This window comes from Schistocerca gregaria, chromosome 9, assembly GCF_023897955.1.
Source record: "Schistocerca gregaria isolate iqSchGreg1 chromosome 9, iqSchGreg1.2, whole genome shotgun sequence".
Taxonomy (NCBI): Eukaryota; Metazoa; Arthropoda; class Insecta; order Orthoptera; family Acrididae; genus Schistocerca; species Schistocerca gregaria.
This window is the reverse complement of record NC_064928.1, coordinates 245,152,394-245,179,085: the sequence shown is the minus strand read 5'-3', so window position 1 is coordinate 245,179,085 and position 26,692 is coordinate 245,152,394. Positions and strand designations below refer to the sequence as shown.

Genomic DNA, 26,692 nt, shown 5'->3' with positions numbered 1-26,692 from the left:
AAGCACTTACTTTAGTTCAAAAAGAGGTCCACTACTCAGGAACACTCATCTTCAATAATTTGCCAGCAAACATAAAAAATTTTGTTACAAATAAAGATCAGTTTAAAAGGACTGGGAATGTGACGGATGAATGTGCTGGAAAGGTATGGCGACTGCGTACGGCAACCACACAGGGGAACGCGCAGCTAGTGCAGCAGGTGATCCAACAGTGGCCTCGGGTTTTCGTTCGCCGTGTTGCAGCTGCAGTCCAAATGACGCCAACGTCCACGTATCGTCTCATGCGCCAGAGTTTACACCTCTATCCATGCAAAATTCAAACGCGGCAACCCCTCAGCGCCGCTAGCATTGCTGCACGAGAGACATTCGCTAATGATATAGTGCACAGGACTGATGACGGTGATATGCATGTGAGCAGCATTTGGTTTACTGACGAAGCTTATTTTTACCTGGACGGCTTCGTCAATAAACAGAACTGGCACAAATGGGGAACCGAAAAGCCCCATGTTGCCGTCCCATCGTCCCTGCATCCTCAAAAAGTACTGGTCTGGGCCGCCAAAGAAATCATTGGCCCATTTTTCAGATCCAAACCGATTACTGCATCACGCTATCTGGACATTCTTCGTGAATTTGTGGCAGTACAAACTGCATTAGACGACACTGCGAACACCTCGTGGTTTATGCAAGATGGTGCCCGGCCACATCGCACGGCCGACGTCTTTAATTTCCTGAATGAATATTTAGATGATCGTGTGATTGCTTTGGGCTATCCGAAACATACAAGAGGCGGAGTGGATTGGCCTCCCTATTCGCCAGACATGAACCCCTGTGACTTCTTTCTGTGGAGACACTTGAAAGACCAGGTGTACCGCCAGAATCCAGAAACAATTGAACAGCTGAAGCAGTACATCTCATCTGCATGTGAAGCCATTCCGCCAGACACGTTGTCAAAGGTTTCGGGTAATTTCATTCAGAAACTACGCCATATTATTGCTACGCATGGTGGATATGTGGAAAATATCATACTACAGTTTTTCCCAGACCGCAGCGCCATCTGTTGTTGACAATTGTAACTACTGTAATTTCGAAAGTTTGTCTGCCTGAAAATGTACTGTTGTCCCAAGCATATTGCAACAAATGGTTTATTTCTGTCGCTGCTCGTTTACCGGTCATTTTTGAAACACCCTGTATTTATACTATTAGTATTGCCATTTCAGCTTTTTTTAAAAAAAAAAAAAAAGTTACATGTTCCACATCCACGAGGATGAGGATCTCCTCAACACGGATCTATGGAACGAAAAACTAATCTAATCTAATCTATTCTTATACCTTATATTGTGTGCATGTGTATGATAATTGTCAAAATGTGCAGATATTAGTGGGGACAGTTTATTGCACATAGTGCTATTTGTATCCTGTTTCCCATAGGTCTCTTACCTAACAGTGGCAGCTGCATCCATGTGACACATAAGCAGGTGTTGCCTGTATTACTAAAGAAATGAAGCAGTCACCCATTTACAGTTGCAGGTTGTCATGCGCAACAAGAGGTTGATTTTCAGCATAGTTATTGACTGAATGTAAAACTTTAAAATGCTGTCACAATCTATTCATTAACAGATACAGTATTACACTGAAGGTTTAACACAATATGTCAAATATGAGAGTTAGGAACTGTGTACATGTCTTGAGGCAGCATAACTCACACACTATATTCATCCAGTATTTGAGAACAAGTGTACTAACCAACTTTCAACAAACTTTACACATAGTTCCAAACTAATTTATTTCAGATATGTTTTTGTTTCCTAGTGACCTTGATGTCACATTATTTGTATTAGTCTTCTTTCACTGTAGTTTATCTATACCACAAATTGCAACAATTATCAGCAGTAATAGGGGAACTGATGAGTTGTTGTGGGGAGCAGTGGATGTAACAAGTTGCAGAAGAAAATTAAGAGGATATGCTTCCTGATCATTTTATAAATGATCAAGAAGAAAAGATCTACCTCAACTTTGTAACTGGATTCACAGACAAAATACAGTCTTGTAAAATGAGATGCATATTTCTTAAACACTCTGTAATGTGATATTCTCTGTTGTCATTTTAGTACTTTGTCGTAATTTATGGACTGTCACTTGTTTTATGATAAGACTAGAACTAATTGTGTAATATAGCAATTTTTGTATGTATCTGCATTCTGATAGACATGTTCCTAGATGAAAATACTGCTTGAGGCTGAAGTTGACAAGGTAAGGTTCTGAGGAAATTCAGGAATAGGACTATTCACTACTGTTTCTTTATTGATACAAAAACAGTGTCAGTTCTTTTTCTTGTTACAACTACTACAATTAGTTGTCCACAGCCATTTTCCTTCCTGCATGCTTCTCCTCAGGCAAGTCTAAAGTCTTCAGAAGAGAGATGTCCATGCACATGTGTCCGTCATCCTCTTCTCTCAGAACTAGTAGCGTTCACTGTACGGGTATTCTGGATGGTTTGCCATTCTGCAATTTGAGATCAAAGAACATAAAACACAACAAACTAGATGAAATGTTTTTATTAATGAAGAGAAGATAGGACATCCTGAGTAATCAGTGTACATCTCTACTCGGGAAGTGTCATCTCGTAAAGCTTGGGAAGGGTGTATAGTTCTCTGACCGTATCAACAGGAATGTTGTGCACTTCACTTTTGAGATGGCCATAGACAAAAAAATCCAGAGGCCTGAGGACAGGTGGTGTGGGAAGGCAACCTAAGGTCTCGTTTCATAACAGGGTTGGATACAAAGTAGTGGTAAGACTACTGTAATATCAAACCAGCAAGTCAGCGAGCTGCAATCTGTGTTGACACAATAACGGACTGTGAGATGAGTTTGTACAGTGTGCAGAGGTAGTACTCTGTCAATGTACTGCAGTGTGTAGATCGCTGAATGTCATAGCAATAGTGCAACTACCCTAACATAGTGTTTACAACGATAGAGCACCATTCTTGGTTCAAAACTGAACTAAACAAGGTCAGAGTACACAAGAATGTTTCCAGAGACCACATGAAGCATGTGATGATGCCGCATTACCGTACGGCACAATCGCACAATGGGTTAAAGTGTTCAGATTAGGCACAGATGCTGTGAAGGATCACCTGTGCACAGAATGATCCCGCATTGAGGACAATACAGTTCAACTCTGCACTTCCTTGTTGGACACTGATCACCATTGGATTGCACACAAGTTGACAGCAGAAGTCAGATATGCCAAAAACTGTGCTCCATGTTCTGCACAACATCCTGGGATACCGCAAAATTGCAGCACGTCTAATACGCCACAATATGTCCGAGGAGCTGTGATGTTCATTGTAGTATATGACATTGACAGGGTAATACTGGATCACACTTTGCCACCAAGGGCGATAGTAGATGCTGCTTACTACTGTATGTTCCTGTAACACCACCTCAGTCCAATGTAACACCACCTCAGTCCAATAGTCAGGGGAAAGAGACAGCATTTTGTGTAACAGCACCTCATCATTCCACATGACAATGTAGGATGCCACATCACTGCTGCCGTCCAGGACCTCTTGTGCCACTGGTGATGGGAGAGACTGGAACATCCACAGCACTCACCCAACGTGAGCCCCTGTCATTTACAATTTCTTTGCCAAAGTGAAAGAACCACTGCGATGACATTATCTGTGCCACAGGGGGGGGGTCAATATGGGACATCAACAGAAAGAGATGCACAGATGGTAGGTATATGATGCCTGCTGGACATAAATAATGGAGGTGATTATATTTAAGGTGTGCTACTATAAGTACTTCTTTTAGTAAAGTCACTTCATTGAAAAATAATGGTTCTCATTACTTTTTATCAAGCCCTTTTAAATGCATCTCAGATAATATTGGGGCTTAAGATGCAACTTTACATGAGCAGCAACATGTGCAGTTGCCACATGAAGCATTTACCACATCCTTCAATAATGGGCAGTCGGATGATGTGGTTTCTACTAACACAAACTTTCATTTGTGTTGGTTCTGGCTATTATGACACACTGTGTATATGTCAGCTTATTCTGGTATGTATATGAGATGTGTGAGAAACGTAATGAGACTGACAATAGTGTGAGTGATCTGGCAATGCTGTTGTTCAGATGCATAGACCACTTTGTTCATCCCTTCCAGATGCTCAGTCCAAGTTTCAGCGCCATACGGTCACCAGGTGATTTTTGAGAGCACCATCAGTGAGGCTGTGATTTTGTTGTGTGTTATGAAAATGTAGCAGTGGAATTTAGAGCAGTTATGCCATCAACTTTGTGTTAAACTTGGGAAATCCACAACTGAGACATTTGAAAAATTGAAACAGGCCTATGGGAAACATTCTTTATCAAGATTAAAAGTTTTTCACAGCACAAACAATTTTTGATACACTGAGCTCACATTGACGATGAACCTCACTCAGGGAAGCCTTCAGCTTATAAACTCAACAAAAAGGTTGAATATATTAAAAACAAAGATTCCAAGACTTACCAAGCGGGAAAGCGCCGGCAGACAGGCACATGAACAAAACACACAAACACACACACAGAATTACAAGCTTTCGCAACTGGCAGTTGCTTCGTCAGGAAAGAGGGAAGGAGAGGGAAAAATGAAAGGATGTGGGTTTTAAGGGAGAGGGTAAGGAGTCATTCCAATCCCGGGAGCGGAAAGACTTCCCTTAGGGGAAAAAAAGGACAGGTGTACACTCGCACACACACACACATATCCATCCGCACATACACAGACACAAGCAGACATATTTAAAGGCAAAGAGTTAAGGGCAGAGATGTCATTCGAGGCGGAAGTACAGAGGCAAAGAAGTTGTTGAAAGACAGGTGAGGTATGAGCGGCGGCAACTTGAAATTAGCGGAGGTTGAGGCCTGGCGGATATCGAGAAGAGAGGATATACTGAAGGGCGAGTTCCCATCTCCGGAGTTCGGATAGGTTGGTGTTGGTGGGAAGTATCCAGATAACTCGGACGGTGTAACACTGTGCCAAGATGTGCTGGCCGTGCATCAAGGCATGTTTAGCCACAGGGTGATCCTCATTACCAACAAACACTGTCTGTCTGTGTCCATTCATGCGAATGGACAGTTTGTTGCTGGTCATTCCCACATAGAAAGCATCACAGTGCAGGCAGGTCAGTTGGTAAATCACGTGGGTGCTTTCACATGTGGCTCTCCCTTTGATCGTGTACACCTTCCGGGTTACAGGACTGGAGTAGGTGGTGGTGGGAGGGTGCATAGGACAGGTTTTACACCGGGGGCGGTTGCAAGGGTAGGAGCCAGAGGGTAGGGGAGGTGGTTTGAGGATTTCATAGGGATGAACCAAGAGGTTACGAAGGTTAGGTGGACGGCGGAAAGACACTCTTGGTGGAGTGGGGAGGATTTCATGAAGGATGGATCTCATTTCGGGGCAGGATTTTAGGAAGTCGTATCCCTGCTGGAGAGCCACATTCAAGGTCTGATCCAGTCCCGGGAAGTATTCTGTTACAAGTGGGGCACTTTTGGGGTTCTTCTGTGAGAGGTTCTGGGTTTGAGGGGACGAGGAAGTGGCTCTGGTTATCTGCTTCTGTACCAGGTTGGGAGGGTAGTTGCGGGATGCGAAAGCTGTTTTCAGGTTGTTGGTGTAATGGTCGAGGGATTCAGGACTGGAGCAGATTCGTTTGCCACGAAGGCCTAGGCTGTAGGGAAGGGACCGTTTGATATGGAATGGGTGGCAGCTGTCATAATGGAGGTACTGTTGCTTGTTGGTGGGTTTGATGTGGACGGATGTGTGCAGTTGGCCATTGGACAGATGGAGGTCAACATCTAGGAAAGTGGCATGGGATTTGGAGTAGGACCAGGTGAATCTGATGGAACCAAAGGAGTTGAGGTTGGAGAGGAAATTCTGGAGTTGTTCTTCACTGTGAGTCCAGATCATGAAGATGTCATCAATAAATCTGTACCAAACTTTGGGTTGGCAGGCTTGGGTAACCAAAAAGGCTTCCTCTAAGCGACCCATAAATAGGTTGGCATACGAGGGGGCCATCCTGGTACCCATGGCTGTTCCCTTTAATTGTTGGTATGTCTGGCCTTCAAAAGTGAAGAAGTTGTGGGTCAGGATGAAGCTGGCTAAGGTGACGAGGAAAGAGGTTTTAGGTAGGGTGGCAGGTGATCGGCGTGAAAGGAAGTGCTCCATTGCAGCGAGGCCCTGGACGTGCGGGATATTTGTGTATAGGGAAGTGGCATCAATGGTTACCAGGATGGTTTCTGGGGGTAACAGACTGGGTACGGATTCCAGGCGTTCGAGAAAGTGGTTGGTGTCTTTGATGAAGGATGGGAGACTGCATGTAATGGGTTGAAGGTGTTGATCTACGTAGGCAGAGATACGTTCTGTGGGGGCTTGGTAACCAGCTACAATGGGGCGGCCAGGATGTTTGGGTTTGTGAATTTTAGGAAGTAGGTAGAAGGTAGGAGTGCGAGGTGACGGTGGGGTGAGGAGTTTGATGGAGTCAGGTGAAAGGTTTTGTAGGGGGCCTAAGGTTCTGAGGATTCCTTGAAGCTCCGCCTGGACATCAGGAATGGGATTACTTCGGCAAACTTTGTATGTAGAGTTGTCTGAAAGCTGACGCAGTCCCTCAGCCACATACTCCCGACGATCAAGTACCACAGTCGTGGAACCCTTGTCAGCCGGAAGAATGATGATGGATCGGTCAGCTTTCAGATCACGGATAGCCTGGGATTCGGCTGTGGTGATGTTGGGAGTAGGATTAAGGTTTTTCAAGAAAGATTGAGAGGCAAGGCTGGAAGTGAGAAATTCCTGGAAGGTTTGGAGAGGGTGATTTTGAGGAAGAGGAGGTGGGTCCCGCTGTGATGGAGGACGGAACTGTTGCAGGCAGGGTTCAATTTGGATAGTGTCTTGGGGAGTTGGATCATTAGGAGTGGGATCAGGATTGTTTTTCTTCGTGGCAAAGTGATATTTCCAGCAGAGACTACGAGTGTAGGACAGTAAATCCTTGACAAGGGCAGTTTGGTTGAACCTGGGAGTGGGACTGAAGGTGAGGCCTTTGGATAGGACAGAGGTTTCGGATTGGGAGAGGGGTTTGGAGGAAAGGTTAACTACTGAATTGGGGTGTTGTGGTTCCAGATTGTGTTGACTAGAATTTTGAGGTGTTGGGGGGAGTGGAGCTGGAAGTGGGAGATTGAGTAGATGGGAGAGACTGGGTCTGTGTGCAATGAGAGGAGGTTGAGGTTTGTTGGAAAGGTTGTGGAGGGTGAGTGAGTTGCCTTTCCGGAGGTGGGAAACCAGGAGATTGGATAGTTTTTTGAGGTGGAGGGTGGCATGTTGTTCTAATTTGCGGTTGGCCTGTAGGAGGATGCTATGTACAGCCGGTGTGGATGTGGGAGAGGAAAGATTGAGGACTTTGATTTGGGATAGGAGTTGACGGGTGTGTTCATTGGCCGAGTCGATGTATAGGTGAAGGATTAGGCGGGTGAGGGCTATGGATTGTGCTGTTTGGAACTGGTATAAGGACTGATGGAAAGAAGGATTGCAGCCAGAGATGGGAACTTTAAGTGTGAGGCCTTTGGGAGTAATGCCAAATGTCAGACAAGCCTGAGTAAATAAAATATGGGAGCGTAATCTGGCTAGGGTGAAGGCATGTTTGCGGAGGGAATGTAAATAAAATTTAATGGGGTCGTTGTAGGGATGTTGTGAGGTTGACATGGTATTGGTAGGTGGAAAGGGTAATATGAGGTTAAAGTGAAAGTAAAGAGAGATTTGTATAGGGAGAGATAAAGGTGTGAAAAAAGTCGAAAGAGTGTTGGTTGAGATGAGCTATGTTGATCATGTGCTGAACTTAGGTTGGTGAACAACAATGGGTGCAAAGGTTGGGTAGTTATGTTGTCTCCAGATCACGTTAAAGGGTGGGGAAATTCAAGAAAATTTCGACAAAAAAATTTTTTCGAAAAAAGTTTCGAAAAAATAATTTGCGAAAAAATAAAATTCGAAAAAAATTCTCGAATAAAATCTCGAAGAATATGTGTGTAAATGTATTCAAAGGACTGGTTATGTACTGGCAGGTTATGATAATGAGGCTAACAATTGTTTGATTAAGAAATAATAACGTGTAAACCTGTGGGAAGCTGCTAAAAAATGATCGGTTTTGTGGGAAAAACGGGAATGGAAATAAAACGAAACGAAACGAAACGAAAGTTGTTGGAAAAAAAAAAAAAAAAAAAAACTGATATGGTTGTGTAATGGGTGAAAGGAACTGAAGCTGTGAAATAGTATTCACAAGTTTACACGAAATGTTTGTAAACTTGGAACAATGGATTTTATAGCAGCGGTTATGTTGAAAGCGTTGAAAATTTTAGGTTATGGTTTGGAAGTAAATTACGTATTATTGAGTATAAATAGGCAGGATAAAATGTATGGTAGATTACGGAAAAATGGAAGATGAATACAAAGTGAAACTTCTAGTACAAACGAAAGGAGAAAGTCAGACGATAGAGAAGATTTCGAAATGCAACAGAGACAATAACAAACGTAATTGTTGGGTTCAAATTAATGACGATGTAAATAAAACAGAAAGAAACTTCCACATGGGAAAAATATATTAAAAACAAAGATTCCAAGACCTGTCCTTTTTTTCCCCTAAGGGAAGTCTTTCCGCTCCCGGGATTGGAATGACTCCTTACCCTCTCCCTTAAAACCCACATCCTTTCATTTTTCCCTCTCCTTCCCTCTTTCCTGACGAAGCAACTGCCAGTTGCGAAAGCTTGTAATTCTGTGTGTGTGTTTGTGTGTTTTGTTCATGTGCCTGTCTGCCGGCGCTTTCCCGCTTGGTAAGTCTTGGAATCTTTGTTTTTAATATATTTTTCCCATGTGGAAGTTTCTTTCTGTTTTATTTACATCGTCATTAATTTGAACCCAACAATTACGTTTGTTATTGTCTCTGTTGCATTTCGAAATCTTCTCTATCGTCTGACTTTCTCCTTTCGTTTGTACTAGAAGTTTCACTTTGTATTCATCTTCCATTTTTCCGTAATCTACCATACATTTTATCCTGCCTATTTATACTCAATAATACGTAATTTACTTCCAAACCATAACCTAAAATTTTCAACGCTTTCAACATAACCGCTGCTATAAAATCCATTGTTCCAAGTTTACAAACATTTCGTGTAAACTTGTGAATACTATTTCACAGCTTCAGTTCCTTTCACCCATTACACAACCATATCAGTTTTTTTTTTTTTTTTTTTTTTCCAACAACTTTCGTTTCGTTTCGTTTCGTTTTATTTCCATTCCCGTTTTTCCCACAAAACCGATCATTTTTTAGCAGCTTCCCACAGGTTTACACGTTATTATTTCTTAATCAAACAATTGTTAGCCTCATTATCATAACCTGCCAGTACATAACCAGTCCTTTGAATACATTTACACACATATTCTTCGAGATTTTATTCGAGAATTTTTTTCGAATTTTATTTTTTCGCAAATTATTTTTTCGAAACTTTTTTCGAAAAAATTTTTTTTGTCGAAATTTTCTTGAATTTCTCGAAATTTTCTTGAATTTCCCCACCCTTTAACGTGATCTGGAGACAACATAACTACCCAACCTTTGCACCCATTGTTGTTCACCAACCTAAGTTCAGCACATGATCAACATAGCTCATCTCAACCAACACTCTTTCGACTTTTTTCACACCTTTATCTCTCCCTATACAAATCTCTCTTTACTTTCACTTTAACCTCATATTACCCTTTCCACCTACCAATACCATGTCAACCTCACAACATCCCTACAACGACCCCATTAAATTTTATTTACATTCCCTCCGCAAACATGCCTTCACCCTAGCCAGATTACGCTCCCATATTTTATTTACTCAGGCTTGTCTGACATTTGGCATTACTCCCAAAGGCCTCACACTTAAAGTTCCCATCTCTGGCTGCAATCCTTCTTTCCATCAGTCCTTATACCAGTTCCAAACAGCACAATCCATAGCCCTCACCCGCCTAATCCTTCACCTATACATCGACTCGGCCAATGAACACACCCGTCAACTCCTATCCCAAATCAAAGTCCTCAATCTTTCCTCTCCCACATCCACACCGGCTGTACATAGCATCCTCCTACAGGCCAACCGCAAATTAGAACAACATGCCACCCTCCACCTCAAAAAACTATCCAATCTCCTGGTTTCCCACCTCCGGAAAGGCAACTCACTCACCCTCCACAACCTTTCCAACAAACCTCAACCTCCTCTCATTGCACACAGACCCAGTCTCTCCCATCTACTCAATCTCCCACTTCCAGCTCCACTCCCCCCAACACCTCAAAATTCTAGTCAACACAATCTGGAACCACAACACCCCAATTCAGTAGTTAACCTTTCCTCCAAACCCCTCTCCCAATCCGAAACCTCTGTCCTATCCAAAGGCCTCACCTTCAGTCCCACTCCCAGGTTCAACCAAACTGCCCTTGTCAAGGATTTACTGTCCTACACTCGTAGTCTCTGCTGGAAATATCACTTTGCCACGAAGAAAAACAATCCTGATCCCACTCCTAATGATCCAACTCCCCAAGACACTATCCAAATTGAACCCTGCCTGCAACAGTTCCGTCCTCCATCACAGCGGGACCCACCTCCTCTTCCTCAAAATCACCCTCTCCAAACCTTCCAGGAATTTCTCACTTCCAGCCTTGCCTCTCAATCTTTCTTGAAAAACCTTAATCCTACTCCCAACATCACCACAGCCGAATCCCAGGCTATCCGTGATCTGAAGGCTGACCGATCCATCATCATTCTTCCGGCTGACAAGGGTTCCACGACTGTGGTACTTGATCGTCGGGAGTATGTGGCTGAGGCACTGCGTCAGCTTTCAGACAACTCTACATACAAAGTTTGCCGAAGTAATCCCATTCCTGATGTCCAGGCGGAGCTTCAAGGAATCCTCAGAACCTTATGCCCCCTACAAAACCTTTCACCTGACTCCATCAAACTCCTCACCCCACCGTCACCTCGCACTCCTACCTTCTACCTACTTCCTAAAATTCACAAACCCAAACATCCTGGCCGCCCCATTGTAGCTGGTTACCAAGCCCCCACAGAACGTATCTCTGCCTACGTAGATCAACACCTTCAACCCATTACATGCAGTCTCCCATCCTTCATCAAAGACACCAACCACTTTCTCGAACGCCTGGAATCCGTACCCAGTCTGTTACCCCCAGAAACCATCCTGGTAACCATTGATGCCACTTCCCTATACACAAATATCCCGCACGTCCAGGGCCTCGCTGCAATGGAGCACTTCCTTTCACGCCGATCACCTGCCACCCTACCTAAAACCTCTTTCCTCGTCACCTTAGCCAGCTTCATCCTGACCCACAACTTCTTCACTTTTGAAGGCCAGACATACCAACAATTAAAGGGAACAGCCATGGGTACCAGGATGGCCCCCTCGTATGCCAACCTATTTATGGGTCGCTTAGAGGAAGCCTTTTTGGTTACCCAAGCCTGCCAACCCAAAGTTTGGTACAGATTTATTGATGACATCTTCATGATCTGGACTCACAGTGAAGAACAACTCCAGAATTTCCTCTCCAACCTCAACTCCTTTGGTTCCATCAGATTCACCTGGTCCTACTCCAAATCCCATGCCACTTTCCTAGATGTTGACCTCCATCTGTCCAATGGCCAGCTGCACACATCCGTCCACATCAAACCCACCAACAAGCAACAGTACCTCCATTATGACAGCTGCCACCCATTCCATATCAAACGGTCCCTTCCCTACAGCCTAGGCCTTCGTGGCAAACGAATCTGCTCCAGTCCTGAATCCCTCGACCATTACACCAACAACCTGAAAACAGCTTTCGCATCCCGCAACTACCCTCCCAACCTGGTACAGAAGCAGATAACCAGAGCCACTTCCTCATCCCCTCAAACCCAGAACCTCTCACAGAAGAACCCCAAAAGTGCCCCACTTGTAACAGAATACTTCCCGGGACTGGATCAGACCTTGAATGTGGCTCTCCAGCAGGGATACGACTTCCTAAAATCCTGCCCCGAAATGAGATCCATCCTTCATGAAATCCTCCCCACTCCACCAAGAGTGTCTTTCCGCCGTCCACCTAACCTTCGTAACCTCTTGGTTCATCCCTATGAAATCCCCAAACCACCTCCCCTACCCTCTGGCTCCTACCCTTGCAACCGCCCCCGGTGTAAAACCTGTCCTATGCACCCTCCCACCACCACCTACTCCAGTCCTGTAACCCGGAAGGTGTACACGATCAAAGGGAGAGCCACATGTGAAAGCACCCACGTGATTTACCAACTGACCTGCCTGCACTGTGATGCTTTCTATGTGGGAATGACCAGCAACAAACTGTCCATTCGCATGAATGGACACAGACAGACAGTGTTTGTTGGTAATGAGGATCACCCTGTGGCTAAACATGCCTTGATGCACGGCCAGCACATCTTGGCACAGTGTTACACCGTCCGAGTTATCTGGATACTTCCCACCAACACCAACCTATCCGAACTCCGGAGATGGGAACTCGCCCTTCAGTATATCCTCTCTTCTCGATATCCGCCAGGCCTCAACCTCCGCTAATTTCAAGTTGCCGCCGCTCATACCTCACCTGTCTTTCAACAACTTCTTTGCCTCTGTACTTCCGCCTCGAATGACATCTCTGCCCTTAACTCTTTGCCTTTAAATATGTCTGCTTGTGTCTGTGTATGTGCGGATGGATATGTGTGTGTGTGTGCGAGTGTACACCTGTCCTTTTTTTCCCCTAAGGGAAGTCTTTCCGCTCCCGGGATTGGAATGACTCCTTACCCTCTCCCTTAAAACCCACATCCTTTCATTTTTCCCTCTCCTTCCCTCTTTCCTGACGAAGCAACTGCCAGTTGCGAAAGCTTGTAATTCTGTGTGTGTGTTTGTGTGTTTTGTTCATGTGCCTGTCTGCCGGCGCTTTCCCGCTTGGTAAGTCTTGGAATCTTTGTTTTTAATATATTTTTCCCATGTGGAAGTTTCTTTCTGTTTTATTTACATCGTCATTAATTTGAACCCAACAATTACGTTTGTTATTGTCTCTGTTGCATTTCGAAATCTTCTCTATCGTCTGACTTTCTCCTTTCGTTTGTACTAGAAGTTTCACTTTGTATTCATCTTCCATTTTTCCGTAATCTACCATACATTTTATCCTGCCTATTTATACTCAATAATACGTAATTTACTTCCAAACCATAACCTAAAATTTTCAACGCTTTCAACATAACCGCTGCTATAAAATCCATTGTTCCAAGTTTACAAACATTTCGTGTAAACTTGTGAATACTATTTCACAGCTTCAGTTCCTTTCACCCATTACACAACCATATCAGTTTTTTTTTTTTTTTTTTTTCCAACAACTTTCGTTTCGTTTCGTTTCGTTTTATTTCCATTCCCGTTTTTCCCACAAAACCGATCATTTTTTAGCAGCTTCCCACAGGTTTACACGTTATTATTTCTTAATCAAACAATTGTTAGCCTCATTATCATAACCTGCCAGTACATAACCAGTCCTTTGAATACATTTACACACATATTCTTCGAGATTTTATTCGAGAATTTTTTTCGAATTTTATTTTTTCGCAAATTATTTTTTCGAAACTTTTTTCGAAAAAATTTTTTTGTCGAAATTTTCTTGAATTTCTCGAAATTTTCTTGAATTTCCCCACCCTTTAACGTGATCTGGAGACAACATAACTACCCAACCTTTGCACCCATTGTTGTTCACCAACCTAAGTTCAGCACATGATCAACATAGCTCATCTCAACCAACACTCTTTCGACTTTTTTCACACCTTTATCTCTCCCTATACAAATCTCTCTTTACTTTCACTTTAACCTCATATTACCCTTTCCACCTATCAATACCATGTCAACCTCACAACATCCCTACAACGACCCCATTAAATTTTATTTACATTCCCTCCGCAAACATGCCTTCACCCTAGCCAGATTACGCTCCCATATTTTATTTACTCAGGCTTGTCTGACATTTGGCATTACTCCCAAAGGCCTCACACTTAAAGTTCCCATCTCTGGCTGCAATCCTTCTTTCCATCAGTCCTTATACCAGTTCCAAACAGCACAATCCATAGCCCTCACCCGCCTAATCCTTCACCTATACATCGACTCGGCCAATGAACACACCCGTCAACTCCTATCCCAAATCAAAGTCCTCAATCTTTCCTCTCCCACATCCACACCGGCTGTACATAGCATCCTCCTACAGGCCAACCGCAAATTAGAACAACATGCCACCCTCCACCTCAAAAAACTATCCAATCTCCTGGTTTCCCACCTCCGGAAAGGCAACTCACTCACCCTCCACAACCTTTCCAACAAACCTCAACCTCCTCTCATTGCACACAGACCCAGTCTCTCCCATCTACTCAATCTCCCACTTCCAGCTCCACTCCCCCCAACACCTCAAAATTCTAGTCAACACAATCTGGAACCACAACACCCCAATTCAGTAGTTAACCTTTCCTCCAAACCCCTCTCCCAATCCGAAACCTCTGTCCTATCCAAAGGCCTCACCTTCAGTCCCACTCCCAGGTTCAACCAAACTGCCCTTGTCAAGGATTTACTGTCCTACACTCGTAGTCTCTGCTGGAAATATCACTTTGCCACGAAGAAAAACAATCCTGATCCCACTCCTAATGATCCAACTCCCCAAGACACTATCCAAATTGAACCCTGCCTGCAACAGTTCCGTCCTCCATCACAGCGGGACCCACCTCCTCTTCCTCAAAATCACCCTCTCCAAACCTTCCAGGAATTTCTCACTTCCAGCCTTGCCTCTCAATCTTTCTTGAAAAACCTTAATCCTACTCCCAACATCACCACAGCCGAATCCCAGGCTATCCGTGATCTGAAGGCTGACCGATCCATCATCATTCTTCCGGCTGACAAGGGTTCCACGACTGTGGTACTTGATCGTCGGGAGTATGTGGCTGAGGCACTGCGTCAGCTTTCAGACAACTCTACATACAAAGTTTGCCGAAGTAATCCCATTCCTGATGTCCAGGCGGAGCTTCAAGGAATCCTCAGAACCTTATGCCCCCTACAAAACCTTTCACCTGACTCCATCAAACTCCTCACCCCACCGTCACCTCGCACTCCTACCTTCTACCTACTTCCTAAAATTCACAAACCCAAACATCCTGGCCGCCCCATTGTAGCTGGTTACCAAGCCCCCACAGAACGTATCTCTGCCTACGTAGATCAACACCTTCAACCCATTACATGCAGTCTCCCATCCTTCATCAAAGACACCAACCACTTTCTCGAACGCCTGGAATCCGTACCCAGTCTGTTACCCCCAGAAACCATCCTGGTAACCATTGATGCCACTTCCCTATACACAAATATCCCGCACGTCCAGGGCCTCGCTGCAATGGAGCACTTCCTTTCACGCCGATCACCTGCCACCCTACCTAAAACCTCTTTCCTCGTCACCTTAGCCACCTTCATCCTGACCCACAACTTCTTCACTTTTGAAGGCCAGACATACCAACAATTAAAGGGAACAGCCATGGGTACCAGGATGGCCCCCTCGTATGCCAACCTATTTATGGGTCGCTTAGAGGAAGCCTTTTTGGTTACCCAAGCCTGCCAACCCAAAGTTTGGTACAGATTTATTGATGACATCTTCATGATCTGGACTCACAGTGAAGAACAACTCCAGAATTTCCTCTCCAACCTCAACTCCTTTGGTTCCATCAGATTCACCTGGTCCTACTCCAAATCCCATGCCACTTTCCTAGATGTTGACCTCCATCTGTCCAATGGCCAGCTGCACACATCCGTCCACATCAAACCCACCAACAAGCAACAGTACCTCCATTATGACAGCTGCCACCCATTCCATATCAAACGGTCCCTTCCCTACAGCCTAGGCCTTCGTGGCAAACGAATCTGCTCCAGTCCTGAATCCCTCGACCATTACACCAACAACCTGAAAACAGCTTTCGCATCCCGCAACTACCCTCCCAACCTGGTACAGAAGCAGATAACCAGAGCCACTTCCTCATCCCCTCAAACCCAGAACCTCTCACAGAAGAACCCCAAAAGTGCCCCACTTGTAACAGAATACTTCCCGGGACTGGATCAGACCTTGAATGTGGCTCTCCAGCAGGGATACGACTTCCTAAAATCCTGCCCCGAAATGAGATCCATCCTTCATGAAATCCTCCCCACTCCACCAAGAGTGTCTTTCCGCCGTCCACCTAACCTTCGTAACCTCTTGGTTCATCCCTATGAAATCCCCAAACCACCTCCCCTACCCTCTGGCTCCTACCCTTGCAACCGCCCCCGGTGTAAAACCTGTCCTATGCACCCTCCCACCACCACCTACTCCAGTCCTGTAACCCGGAAGGTGTACACGATCAAAGGGAGAGCCACATGTGAAAGCACCCACGTGATTTACCAACTGACCTGCCTGCACTGTGATGCTTTCTATGTGGGAATGACCAGCAACAAACTGTCCATTCGCATGAATGGACACAGACAGACAGTGTTTGTTGGTAATGAGGATCACCCTGTGGCTAAACATGCCTTGATGCACGGCCAGCACATCTTGGCACAGTGTTACACCGTCCGAGTTATCTGGATACTTCCCACCAACACCAACCTATCCGAACTCCGGAGATGGGAACTCGCCCTTCAGTATATCCTCTCTTCTCGATATCCGCCAGGCCTCAACCTCCGCTAATTTCAAGTTGCCGCCGCTCATACCTCACCTGTCTTTCAACAACTTCTTTGCCTCTGTACTTCCGCCTCGAATGACATCTCTGCCCTTAACTCTTTGCCTTTAAATATGTCTGCTTGTGTCTGTGTATGTGCGGATGGATATGTGTGTGTGTGTGCGAGTGTACACCTGTCCTTTTTTTCCCCTAAGGGAAGTCTTTCCGCTCCCGGGATTGGAATGACTCCTTACCCTCTCCCTTAAAACCCACATCCTTTCATTTTTCCCTCTCCTTCCCTCTTTCCTGACGAAGCAACTGCCAGTTGCGAAAGCTTGTAATTCTGTGTGTGTGTTTGTGTGTTTTGTTCATGTGCCTGTCTGCCGGCGCTTTCCCGCTTGGTAAGTCTTGGAATCTTTGTTTTTAATATATTTTTCCCATGTGGAAGTTTCTTTCTGTTTTATTTACAACAAAAAGGTTGAGCGTGTATGTGCTCATGTGAGAGGGTGTCTCCAGGACAAACTGTCAACCAAGTGTTTTACAAAGATGTCCTTGAAAGGCTCAGGAAAAGAGTGACTCACACAAGACCGAGCACTGGAGACAAGAGGATGCTGTATCACGATAATCACCCTTGTCATTCAGCCACTTCTATCACAGAATTTTTTACCTCAAAAGGCATTCCTGTTTTTCCACAGACCCCCATTTCATCTGATCTGAATCCTTATGACTTTTTTCTCCTCCGGAAATTCAAAAATGTCATAAAAGGACATTATTTTGAGACTCTGGAGAACATTCGAAAAAATGTGACCCCATTTCATCTTATCTGAATCCTCATGATGTTTTTCTTCTTTGGAAATTCAAAAATGTCATAAAAGGACGTTATTTTGAGACTCTGGAGAACATTCGAAAAAATGTGACTGAAATGTTAAAGGCCCTGCTAGCTGATGCCTTTCGGCGCTGCTGCTGAGATTGGGAATGACAATTCCAGCAGTGCACAGCTGCTGAAGGGAACTACTTTGAAGAGGACAATGTTGTTGTTAAAAAAAAATTAAAACATTGGTAGATAAAAAATCGGTCTCATTGCTTTTCCCACACACCTCTTAGTCTACACTTAGGGGCTTCTTCCTCTATACTCATAATCGGTAAGATTTTGTTTCACATTCCCATGACCAGTCACACATTGTACCGTGAGTTTAATCTGTCCCCTGTTCAAATCTGGATTATAGAAGCATGGCTTTGGCATCATTAGCTGGCCACATTTTTGTTTTTGGATCATGGTCCAATATGCTAAGTGATGTATCCTGCTCCAGCCACATAGTTTTGATTTTACCATTGAAATAGTGATGGTTAGACAAGGTTCCAGTTCAATAAATGGAGTACTGTGCCTGTCTGGCCACTATATCAGCTCGTTCAGTGCCACTGATTCTTAAGTGACCATTTACTCACAGCAGGTTTACCCTGTTGCTTTCCTCATGTCTCACAAGAGCTTCATAGCATTCTGTAATAATCTTTGATCTTCTTTTCAGTGGCTGACAGAGATTTCAGAGCTGCTCTGCCATCTGAATAATGTAGATGCTACGATTCTTGTAGCACTTACACAAATACTCCTCCATGCACATTCTGATGATGAATATTTCTGCCTCGTGTACTGTGGCCAGAAAGACTGCTCTCTCTGGTCTAGGATGTAACCTGTATACTCCAGCCCCAAAACCTTTATCTGTTTTTAACCTATCAGTAAACCAGACAGTCTTCTGTATGGTGTAATGGCTTCTTCTTCCACTGCTCCCTTCTTTCAATTGTTATACTGAAAGGTTTATTGAAGCAGCTGGAGTTTATTGTATGGGCAACTGGAATTTCCCTGATCATTGCTACAATTACTACACTCACTACACTGGAATTAGATTCTATACATTTCTAAGTGTCTCCAGTTATTGCCAGTTTTTAACACGTATGCCCCTGCTGCCACTGTAATCCAAAGGTGTAATGGGAGCAAGTCCGGCATGGTCTCCATCCCAGCACTGGGTGCACTGCAGATTCTGCCTGTTACAGCTAAGCAGACCAGTCTCTGCACTTGGCCAAACTCCTTATCAGCCACAGGCTGTTCTAATTTATTCCACCATACTGTAACCCCATAAATTATCATTGGTCTTATTACAGTGGTGTATATCCAGTACATACTCCTGAGGTTTAGACCACAGGTCCTTCTGGTGCTTATAAGAGTATCTTTTACCTTGCAACATATTTCTTTATGTGAGGGGCCAATGACAGTTCAGCATCCAGGGTTATCCCCAGAATCTTCATAATGTTACTATGATAAGACATTTGTGTATCCTTGCCAAAAGTAGCCTCTAGTATTTAACCCTTCAATGAGTTCATTCACCACTGGGTTCTATAGTGGTGGGGACAGAACCCCTTCTTGCAGATTTCCCTGGTGGTACGATAGCCGTTCTCTCGTTCGTCATTGTGGCTTCTACTTTTCCCCTGCTTAGAAAGATGTGTCAGGTTGCAGACAGGCAAAGTTAAAGACACTCACATATAGCTATCGGCCACAGCCTTCATCAGTAAAAGAGTGACATACCCCATTCACACATTTAAGAAGCGCACCTTGTGCATACACTACAGCATCCTGGGCTGTGATACTGGAAGTGGTGATCTTGTGTGCATGAGAAGCGCTTACTTGTGTGTGGGAATGGTGTGTGTCTCTCTTGTACTGAAGAAGGCTGTGACCAAAAGCTATATGTAATGTCTTTTAATTGTGCCTGTCTGCAACTTGGGCATGTCTCATTTGTGGTAATTAGCAATCTGCCTTTTCCTACACTGTTGATATTCCTACCTGAGTGTCCATTGTTTGATTTCTTCTACTTAGCATGATCTTAATCCACTTGCCATGTTCTTCTGTGATGTGTCATGGATTCAGAGCTTGTATCACTAAAAGAGCCCTTGATATCCAGGAAGAAGCAGAGGGTCATTTCCTGAAAGTGTGGAGCTTCCTTCACATTCCATTCCCAACAAGCTGGTGAAATGCTGTTTCATCTGGTTGTCTGGTCAATATGCACGTTGTGTTACATGCAGAGGAACCTCGGTTAACCTCTTCTTCCCTAACCAGTTTTCCAAGTGTCTTTAGAAGAAAAGAAGACAGACTGGTTGGCCTCATATCCTTAGCCTTGGTATGAACAGATCTCCATGAATCTGGAAAGAGAACAATCCTCACTCTCCTCCAAGCATTAGAAATTATTCCTGATACTATGCCAACCCTGAACAGTCAACATAGGAATTTAATTAAACCCTCTTCTGCTTGTAGCAGTACAGCTGGAAGGATTCCACCTGGGAGTGGCAACTTGAATCATTTAAAAGTTTCCAAGGCCCACTGGATTTTTTTTTGAAAACGACACATTCTCTGGCAGATTCCCAGTTTTCCCTTTGATTATTTGAACACCAGTGTCTCTCAGAGACTAACTCCTGTTCTGAGAGATCTGCCAGAGCGCAAGAGGGAAGGTAGGTCTCGAGGATCACGTCCAATGTCTCACTTGCCATCCTCGTGTGCTCACCATCCTCCCTTGTTAGAGTAGCTCCTGGATTAGTCAATTTTCCAGTGAGGATTTTAAGAAGCCTAGCACAAGTAGCTGTACCTTCTACTTCCTAAGAGAATAGTTGCCAGGAAGATAGCTTTTCTCGCTTGATCGAAAGGTTTTATTTGGTGGGGGCTTTCCGATATTTTACCCATTGTCCTTTTTTTCTTCAAAGGTTAAACAGTCTTCTTATCTGCTCCCTTTACAATTACCTATTGTTGTTCCACTAAGATAAATTTCTGTTTCTGCACTTCATGGTGACTGAGCAGTTTTCTTAACATGAGACCGCAATGGCAGATTTCACTGCGCCTGCCGTTTCTCAGTCTCTGCCTGCGCAAACCTCAGAAGGTCCAATGGCATTGACTGACCACCGTGTCAACCTCGGTTGATAGGCATCACTAGATGTGGCTATGGATGGGCATGTGGTCAGCACACCACTCTCTTGGCCATTCTTGGATTCGTGGCAGCAATTTCCTCAATCTACTGGGTTTCTTATCGAAGTTTTGACTTTAGATAAGCATGAATTAAAGTCCTTCCTATATGAGTCACAGCCCATTTTCCTAGGATTCCAATAGACTGTGATCTGTTTAACAATCATTTCAACTTCAAACTTAATTTACACGCGGTCTAGGGATGCCACCTTTCAAGAAACCCTGGACTGGACAACTTCTCGATCATACAGAGTGAAGGAAATGATAATAGTTCACTACAAATATTTTAAGTAATATAATCAGTTTGTTGTACCTACAATTTCTAAAGGTATAACATTTAGTTTTAATATTGTGTTAACACAAAAAAGTGTTCTCTGTTTCCCGCTTACTTGTAATGTATGGATTTGCTATTTAACATGAAATGAATTTTTAAATGAACATTTACAGGCAATATAATGATTTTGATTCAAAGTTAAGATAAAAAATAGAGATACAAAATCTTGAAGAAAATGTCCAACCGTAACATGATCACTGTTTTGTATTCATGAATGCATATTTTATGTTGCTCTTTGCTGCTTTCAGTAGACCTTCTCTCTTTCAGAAAATTCATGAGTCACCACAACTTTCATAAAAGTTCACTTTTATTTTAAGTTCCCTTTTCACTAAGGCCATGGGCATTTGATTTCTTTCTTCTGACCTCTGATTCACTGTCTTACTGAAGATTCTTTCAGAAAATGAGTCACTGGTAGGAATTGAAAATATGAATGATGCAAGCCTAAGCAATTTGCGAATGGCTGATGGCAACTGTGGTCTGTTGCTTACAGAAATCTGCCAAAATCTGGTCTCCTGCTTTACTTTTATCAAGTCTAGCATATCTATACTGGAAATCCTGGTACTCATTGTGTAACTGATTTATATTCACATTGAGATTCAAATTGTTGTAACCTTTAAAACTGCCATTGCAGATGAAAATCTTCTTGTTATTAAAAAAAAAAAAAAAAAAAAAAAAAAAAAAAAAAAAAAAAAAAAAAAAACAACAGCTTGCAAGCAGACTAAACATGGTGTTGTGCATCACTTTCAAAATTCAGTCTCTGTTATTTTGGTATTTCCTCCAAGATTTCATGAACTTTTTGTCTAAGAATTTATTTTCTTTCCTACTCTCTAGCTTGCTCTTAAGTTGCTTTATTATACCATCCAACTCAATGAAAGTAACTGAGTTGTTTTACAGTTTTCTAACAGTAGTTTCAAACAAGGATGAAGTATGCTGCAGAAAACAAAGATGGAATTCAGGAATTGAATTTTCAGTTTCTTCAGCATCATACTCCCCATTTGATGTCACAAACTGCCAAATTAATCTTAAATAATTCTTCTTGCCCTTTGAAATAAAATATGACTTGATGGTAGACTGGAAACATACAAGTCTGTCAACTGCAGGAAGTAGTGACAGCAACCTTTTATGGACATTTTGTAAAATTTCCTTAAACTCTATATCCACACAATCTATGAAAATTCTCTTGGTGACTGAACATTTGATGCAGAGGAACCAAATTCACTGTAGATTTTGAGAACTAAACCCTGTACATCATAATGATATTTGTTAAGGCCATGTTTTACAGTAATATTTATGACATAGCAGTCATAATTAGCTATCAAAATGGATGGATTTCCATTTTTCAGCAAGACAAAAAACAAATTGGTTTTGCCATAGTTTTCTGATGTAATAACAGCACTGTGTACACTTACTTAGTTAGATGAAAGTCATTATATCTTGTAATGTTCTTTATAGTGTGGAAAATATATGAGGTGCTTTTCTTTTTCTTTTTAGTCTTCATAAAAATTTTGCAAGCTCTGACATATCTTGTGGTTAACATCAAAATAATGAACTGCACAAAGAAAGGTCTTGTATTTCCTCAGCCTGAAGTATTTGAAGACACAGAAAAGTAGGCTTTATGAAAATCGCCTATGACTACATCTTGAATGTATGGGCCACATACATTTTCTGAGACAGCAATTCCCTTAGTTTTTCCACATGAAATTTTAGATGGAATATTACTGTTTGGAAACAAGGAATGATACAATTTCATTTGATATTCCAATGAGACGTCTCACTAATATTATGCTTTACACTGTGGTAACCAGGTACAACTTCATAATGTGTTACACTATCTTCTTCACACATATTTTTCTTCACAAAGAAAGTTGTTTGATTTTTATGATTTTTCTGTTATGCCAGGATGTGTTTCGTGTTTTCTGATGACTATCTTATCTTCGTTCAAATTTTATTTAAAACATGGAGGAGCAAATGAAACACTTTATTGTGAAGTCATCTGCTTTTATCAGCCACATGGAAATATCTTTGTTTTCTAACCAGTCTTTGTTCAGAGCCATATGTCTTTTAACTTTCTTCTGCAGAACAGATGAAGTTCATGAACTGTTTGCATCCTTAGAGAAAGGATGAAATACCTTTTTCTAATGCCAATCCTTCCTAATCCTAACATTTTCAAATTGGATGTAAAATGTGGTGGCTACGTAACTACCATAATACCTGAATAAACATGCAAGTGTGTGTTTTCAATCATGTATAGCAATTTTTTCTCTTCATTGGCATTATTTAGGTGTGTCATAAGTCCCTTTAACTGTGAACCTGGACAGTACTTTAAACTACAGGACAATGCTGCTGAACACTGGATGGTAGCAATGCTACTGTGGTCAGATAAGGATGTCTCCATTTCCATGTACCTTTGTTTGACATAAGTACCCATCAGAGTAGACCCAAAAGCTATGTCAATTGTTTCTTCCCTTCTTCTGTTCCTAAATATTTTCAAATTATTCTGTAGAAGAAATTCAAGTAACTGCTCAGCTGTTGGTGTCACGGTTTCCCCACAAAAGGTTGCAGGTACTTGCATCACAGCCAAACAACAGTCATTCATTCTGCTGTTAGCAGCTGTCTACCGGTCTCCTCACTTCCAGGGAAGGAGGAGTATTGTCCTTGTAAGGAGGGAAAGCTGAGGCCAATATGATTACACAAATGCTTTCTTCTTCATATTGTTTCATCCCGACAGTCACCAAATCCCTCGAGCAAAGTTTGCCATTGGTATGAATGAAATTCCATTTTTGACATAAATGCATGTTCTAGGGTTGCTTAAGATTTCTAACATAAATCAACTTACCTCTAGTATCTCCAAGGCTTGAAATGTCACCTTTATATAGTAGGGTTCCTTGATTAGGGCCATGTCCACCACTTTTCTTCCCAGAAGATGACTTTGGGTGACAGCTGCCCCTTTACTGTGTTGCTGACAGCAACCTGTGAGAGCCCTAAGTTCAATTTCAGATCCTGTTCTCAGATTTTCACCAGGGATAATTTGCTGACTTCCACCACAAGGGTTGGCCATCCGATATAACCTTTCAGATGATTACCCTGTGTCCTTGTCGAGATCTTTTGATTCTATACCAGTACTTTCTCAAACAGAGTGCTAGGAGGAGTATCCTTAAGAAGATTTGCTACCCAAATTGATACCTTTGCGGTCCTGAAGAGCTGTGCCGCTGTCTTTAACAGAAACTCGTACCCTCTGCCACGGGGATGTCTTAGGCATAATCTTAGGCATGGCCGAACCATTGTTTCCATCCTCTCACCATCCAAGAAAAGAGCACCTTTGTCCAAATAGACTGACCTGAATTTGGGTCCTGAACTTGTGTCACCACCAACTGTCCCAGAGAGATTCATCTCTTAAAGCTCCATCTGCTGTGAGGTGATACTGACAATCAAATGTCCCTGAGAATAACAACCCTCCTGAAAACAAAACTGCATTATTATAGGAGTGTTTCCTTATTTTTTGCCTTGGCTTTTTCTAGATCCATTTATCCTGAGAAATGAATCAGACTACTCCCTTGTTCACTTGTTCCCCATCTCATGATTACCTCCTTCACTCTGAGGAAGTCTTTTTTAGGAACTCCTAGTTTCAAGACCTTTTAATTCCCTCCATTGATGTTTAGGATGCCATTCTTTACCTTCCTTTCCTGTTTGTCCTTTCAGAAGTTTCCTCCTCTGAGCCCCAAACAAGGATTTGACTAGACCTGGTACAAATTCTCAGTGACCATTTCCACTTCTTGGAATGGTCTGTTGCCCAATCCATTTGCGGACATTTGCAGAGAAAGCTTCCATCAGTCTGAATGTGTGAGGTCTCATCTTTAGTTAATTTTGTTTCATGTTGTCCATTACCATCCTATGAGAATCGGGGATTCATTTATTCAACACCACAGAATCCCACACAGTGCAAGGCTAATTACACAGAGTGGTTGCCTGGTATCCTTGAGGTTCCATAATGATACATCTTTCCACATGCCACACGCTCTCAGTAAGGATTATTTGAGAATGTCTTTGTTATGTTCTACTTGTGACTGCCTGTTGAGAACAGACTTCACAGGGGAGTATATGTACTGTGATACTATTGCCAGTATGCCAAACTGTTTGTATACTTCAAGTAGGAAGAATAACCTGTTCAAAATTTAATTTAACTAATAACCAAAATTTTAAGTGTCATTTTGTAGAACTAGGTATACTGCTAATGGCCCATGTCTTCTCAACAGAATATTTTGATGTCATAGCTCAGTGTCTGCATCATGTGTTTCTGTTTCCTGAGATTGGTTGCTTTGCTGGCCAGGTCCCATAAGTATGGCTAGGTGGTGCCTGAATTCACTATGCTGTCTATGCCCAATGTGGCTGTTTCTTGTGGTTGTGTCCATCTCGAGGAGTTTCCCATTCTGTCTGCTATATGAACACAGTATGTCTTAAATTGATGAATAGTGAACATAAGATGGAAGGAACACCAAGGCCACAAAATTAGCAATAGAACAATGTCTGAAACTTTAACACACCCACAGATTCTGAGATAGTGTCATCAGTGAATCTACTGAAATCATTATGGTGGAGAACCTAATGAACTGGGAAGCTGGATACCACCTCAGTATAACACAGAATCCAGTTTTGGAACTACTACAGAAACACATAAAAAGTTACCTGGTCCAGTAATGAACCTCAGATGACTGGGAGCATAATTAACAGTATCAGACTTCATAAAGAGCACTAGGTGGAAACTATCTCCTTGAGGAACAGCCATAGTGGTCACTGAAAAGATACGAAACAACTTCAATGACCTAAAACCTCATGCACTGCACAACTTGGGAGCACACATAATACGGAACACTTGACAGCAGCTACACCACAGGAAATTACTGTGGTGCGTGCAGACATAATATGCAACTCCAGCAGCAGCCTGACGATGCAGGAATCAAATCTCACAGGCGTGTACTGAATTCAGAAAACCTGGAGGGTGGTATTGCCATGAGAGAAAGCTGCTGTGGTTACAAATGGCACAAGAAATGTCTACAGCTCCAGGGTAGTGCTCTAAATGTGCCTGCTGGGTGTGGACCTAATACAGAACACCACTGGATGGCTGCCATCATGGAAGACAACCACAACATGTGCGGTCGGAATATGGAATGTCTTGAGGAGGATACCACTGAAAGAAACAGACACAGTGATTCTGGACAGCACTGTAAACACCAAGCATGGGCATAAATATTGGACCCAGCCACCAAAGTGATCAGTCTCACGAAACACTGATGATGACATCAAGGTATGACCTCAAAATGTAATGTTGGGAAGATGCAGGCGACCAGCAGTACACCCAGTTCTATATGATGACAATGAATCACTGGGAAAGTTTAAAAAATTAAAATTTTAAGTTTCTGAAAATAGTGTGATTTGTATAAACTGAACTTAGGACTTACCCAGGAATGAGGCCTCGGACTTGTCGCCCCGCCGGTCCCTTATCCAGGTGCTCCAGCATGTCCATGTCTTCTGGGGACAGCTCAAAGTTGAACACCTGCAAGTTACAGAACACATTCATACAACAAGTTAAGTAAGCAGTTTTAA

At 42.9% G+C, this 26,692-nt stretch overlaps 1 protein-coding gene across 2 annotated transcripts in view; it reads right to left on the bottom strand.

Moving 5' to 3' along the window:
• Positions 1-26,692, bottom strand: part of LOC126291661 (1,5-anhydro-D-fructose reductase-like) — a 159,247-nt gene that overhangs the window by 73,828 nt on the left and 58,727 nt on the right. The window contains exons 6-7 of one of the 2 annotated variants that reach the window (XM_049985237.1): positions 26,548-26,642; positions 2,276-2,499 (exon numbers count right to left, since the gene is read on the bottom strand). In XM_049985237.1, coding sequence (XP_049841194.1) covers positions 2,457-2,499; positions 26,548-26,642 — 138 coding nt within the window. In that variant the 3' untranslated portion in view covers positions 2,276-2,456. Of the gene's footprint in view, positions 1-2,275; positions 2,500-26,547; positions 26,643-26,692 lie in introns of those variants that run through there. The other variant, XM_049985238.1, reaches the window with a different exon arrangement.